At 44.7% G+C, this 4287-nt stretch overlaps 1 protein-coding gene across 1 annotated transcript; it reads left to right on the plus strand.

The window, feature by feature from the left end:
- Window positions 1-1437: 1437 nt before the first annotated feature.
- LOC113294430 lies at window positions 1438-3027 on the plus strand. The gene is made up of 2 exons (XM_026542826.1): window positions 1438-2031; window positions 2128-3027. The coding sequence occupies exons 1-2, from the start codon at window positions 1438-1440 to the stop codon at window positions 3025-3027; spliced, it is 1494 nt and encodes a 497-aa protein (XP_026398611.1).
- Window positions 3028-4287: the final 1260 nt, after the last annotated feature.

The following is a 4287-nucleotide window of genomic DNA, read 5'->3' on the forward strand; positions in this document are numbered from 1 at the left end:
ATCTTTCCTGTGATTTTTGAGCCCTTGGTACTATTCCTCGTGAAATAGTATCTTGGACAATTTATTCTAATTTTGTTATGGCCGCCTTCAAAAGCCATAGCAATTCTAAAAGGGTTTTACGCTGATTTTTTTACAAACTCCATTTTGGACCTGTAAAGAACAACAGATCTGCCTCCTTGGATCTGTCTTCTTTATTTTAAAATAACGGATCTGCCATCTTTGTCCTTTTAAAATACCGAATATTTCAATTTTGAGTGTTGAAACCGCAGATTCGGTACCTTTGCTGTTTAAAACAAGCATATTTGCCAACCATTACTGATTAAAACCGCAGATATGTCATCTTTGGGTGTTAAAACCGCAAATCTGTCATCTTTGGGTGTTAAAACCGCATTTAGAACTCCCTCTTGCGTTATTCTTTGACTTCACGACGAGTCGAAGGAATCAAGAAGATCCAATACATCTGAAGAGGGGAGTAATATATGGAATATCTTTTTCATACCTTCGGTGTCGTGATCGTCCGTACTTAAGTTTAAGTTTGCTAACACAACCGTTGTGGTCCCCTTTCTCTCGACTACTCGTCGTCTTTTGCAGAGATGTGACATGGAAAAAGTCAAAGAGGTAGGAAAAGGAAAGGCCCCATCAAAAGAAACACTGAGGACCACACAAGTTGTGACCCGCAGTAAGCAGAAAGGTGAGAAGGCGAAGACAACAACCCAGAAGGTGGACACAGTAGAGATCTCCTCACCAATGAACGCCAACACGATAGCTGCAGCAGCGGTCAAAGCCATAGCGGCACAAGCCGATAAGGCCAATCTAGCAACGGGATCACGCGTTCATGAGCAACGTGAAGGGTTTGCAGAATCAACAATGCACCTGGCAGCCTTCGGAATGCCGCAGACATATGATCAGAATCAGACCACTCCGACCACTCATCCATTGCTAACGATGAATCAACCCATCGTAACGCAAGGAGAGCTACCAATAAGGATAACCGATCCCCCTGCCCCCCACATCCATACAATCGACGAAGATCGAACCATGGCTTTTGGAGGGCAAGGACAGGTCGGGACCCCAAACCAAAGATCGAATCCCTCCTCCCAATTGATGGCAGAACTCGAATAACTAAAAAAGAATCATAGGACATACGCAGAGGCAGTGGCATTGTTGGTTGGAGAAAACCAGAAGCTCAAAGACAATATGGCTCAGAGTTTAGGGGTGGCAAACCAACATGACGAAGCTAATTCAAAGGCACCTGAGACAAATCGCGACCGGAGAATGGTCGTAACAAACGAAGCCAATCCTGAGCCCTTGGACCGAAGACACGTCAGGAGAAACCGATCCTCAGACCGGGATTATGTCCCCGAAGATTCGGATTAATTTGATAGTAATGACCGAAGAGCAGGACAATCCGCAGCAATAGATCACCACCACCGTGCGATGGAGGACCTTCGCACTGAGATGATGGCAGAGATCAAACAGCTGAAGGCCAAGCAAGGAGGTGGAAGATTAGAAGAAGTTATGAGAGAATATAAAACTACTCCACTAGTACCAAGCTTAGACAAAGCTGAAATCCCCAAGAAATGTCTGATTCCAGCATTTGAATGCTACGATGGATCCAGTGATCATGCGGCCCGCCTTTGGTATTATAACCGTGTGTTGGCCCGGTGGGATCAGGACGATGTGGTCCTTTGCAGATATTTCCCTTCAAGCTTGAAGGGATCGGATCTATGTTGGTTTGATAACCTACCTCCCAACTCCATCAATTCGTACGAGCAACTCACTGAAAAGTTCTTAAGAACTTACATGTACAAAAAGGCTGTCCACGCTGGGATGGACAAGTTATTCTCATTGGCCACCAGATACAAGGAGACGACCAGGGAATACACGGATAGATGGCATAAAATATGCCAGGCTATAGGTAATATAGACCCAGTGGTCAGCATTAACTGCTACAAATGGGGACTAGATAGGATGAGCCCGTTGTTTGTCGAAATTCATGGGAGTGTACCCATGACTGAAGGAGATCTTCGGGTAATCATCGAGAAACACGCTAAGTTGGAAGAAATACAGCGAGAGAATCCAAGGGCATAGGTTTAAAGATCTCATCGAACTAACTCCGCAGAGCAGGCCAGCGGATCGAAGAGAAGTTCAATCGAACGCCCAAACGAAGATAAGAGAGGAAGAAGAGAAGGCCCTCGGAATGATGATCGAAAGTTCGAAGATCAGGTTTACACAAAGCTAAATACAAGTTATGCTCGAATCTTAAAAGAAATTAAGGGTCGAGAAAACTTGGATTGGCCATGGTCAAAAGGGAAACAACCCCCAAGATCTGAAAAATCGAAGGAATACTGCGATTACCACTGTTTCAATGGGCACCAAACCGAGAAGTGCAAGAACTTGAAGATAATGATCCAAAAGCTTATCGACAACGGAGAACTTAAGCAATATATAAGGAAGGAAGAAGCAGATGATAGGTCAAAACGAAGCAAGCAAGTTCAATTTCCTGAAGGCAATCGAACTCTGGACACCATTTTGTGTTCGGAAGCCACGGGACCGTCTCTAACATCACAGATTGGAAAAAGGATGAGAAAACAGTTCGAAGACTACTGCGAGCTGTACAAAATCGATGGGGTAAAAATAGACGATCATGATCAATGGATGGATGCACCAATAACTTTCGAGGCATACGATGTGGAGGAAGACATGGAGGATCACAATGATCCTTTGGTCCTCACACTGCCCGTAGCAGGGTGCAACATCAAGAAAATTCTCATTGACGGAGGAAGTTCAGTCAATGTCTTGTTTTATGATACGTTCAAACGGATGGAGTTAAGCGATGAGCCGCTGATATCTTCGTACCACACTATTTATGGATTCAATGGGGCTCCCACGAAACCGTTGGGGGACATTTTTTTGCAAATAAATGCGGGACCAATGAAGATAAACACCCGTTTCAAAGTAGTAGACGCTCCTTCCCCCTACAATGCTATCATCGGAAGAAGATGCGTGCACAACTCAAAGGGATAGCATCGACTTATCATCAATGCCTTTTAGATTCCCATCACTCGAAGGGGTAATGGAGATCAAGGGTGACCAGGTTACTGCTCGGGAATGCCAAGTTATGCATAACCAGCTCAATAACGAGCTAGATGAGCAACAAAAATCCCGTAGAAGCCGGAACAAAGAATTTGCTAAGGAAAAAGCAATTGATCTTTACCTCGAAGGAATCTCAAGAAAAAGCCTGACGAAGGGGGGACACGTTCAATGCGTTGAGACAAGTACCTCAGCGGCCAAGGCGGTTGAGGAGCCTACCAAATAGTAATCAAAGAATGTCCCTCTCCTAGGGGAACCAAAGCCTACGTTTACGTCTTTGAAACCCGCTAATAAATCAACATAGGGACAGAGGAAGATCCTAAGATGATCAAGATTGGTACTTAAGTGGACAAGGAAAGAGAACTAGCCCTAACCAGACTACTCATAGAATACGCGGATGTCTTTGCGTGGAAATTAGGAGATATGCCAGGAATAGATCCAAAGATAATTCAACATGAGCTCCGTATAAAACCTGGCACAGCTCCTTTCGGGAAGAAGGTGCGCAAAATATCCACGGAGTATCATCAACACATTGAGAAAGAGCTCCGTAAGTTGCTAGAAGCAGGATTCATCAAGGAAGTGAAATACTCCACATGGATTTCGAACATGGTCATCGTTCCGAAGAAAAACGGAGGGGTGAGAATTTGCATCGGCTTCACCAACCTCAACAAGGCATGCCCTAAGGACAGTTATCCGCTCCCTAGCATCGACCAACTGGTCGAAGCTGTGGAAGGATACGAAGAACTGTCCTTCATGGATGGTTACTCAGGATACAACCAGGTTTTCCTGGCAGAAGAAGATCAACAACACACAACATTCTACACCCCTCACGGCTTCTATTGTTACACAAGGATGCCCTTCGGACTGAGAAATGCAGGGGCAACATATCAGAGGATGGTTGACGCTATCTTCAAACCATGGATATGGAATACGCTGGAGGTCTATGTAGATGATATGTTGGTCAAAAGTAAGCTACGCAAGGACCATCACCAGGACTTGAGAGACATCTTCGAGGCCCTGAGGAAACACAACATGAAAGTAAACCCAGAGAAGTGTACATTCGGTGTTACTTCAGGGAAATTCCTTGGGTACCTAGTAAAAAAATGGGGCATCGAAGTCGATCCGACCAAAATCCAAGCCATCTTGGAAATGACATCCCCGAAGAACTTGAAAGAAGTCCAAAAACTCAATGGA

Source organism: Papaver somniferum, chromosome 7 (genome assembly GCF_003573695.1).
Source record: "Papaver somniferum cultivar HN1 chromosome 7, ASM357369v1, whole genome shotgun sequence".
Classification (NCBI taxonomy): domain Eukaryota; kingdom Viridiplantae; phylum Streptophyta; class Magnoliopsida; order Ranunculales; family Papaveraceae; genus Papaver; species Papaver somniferum.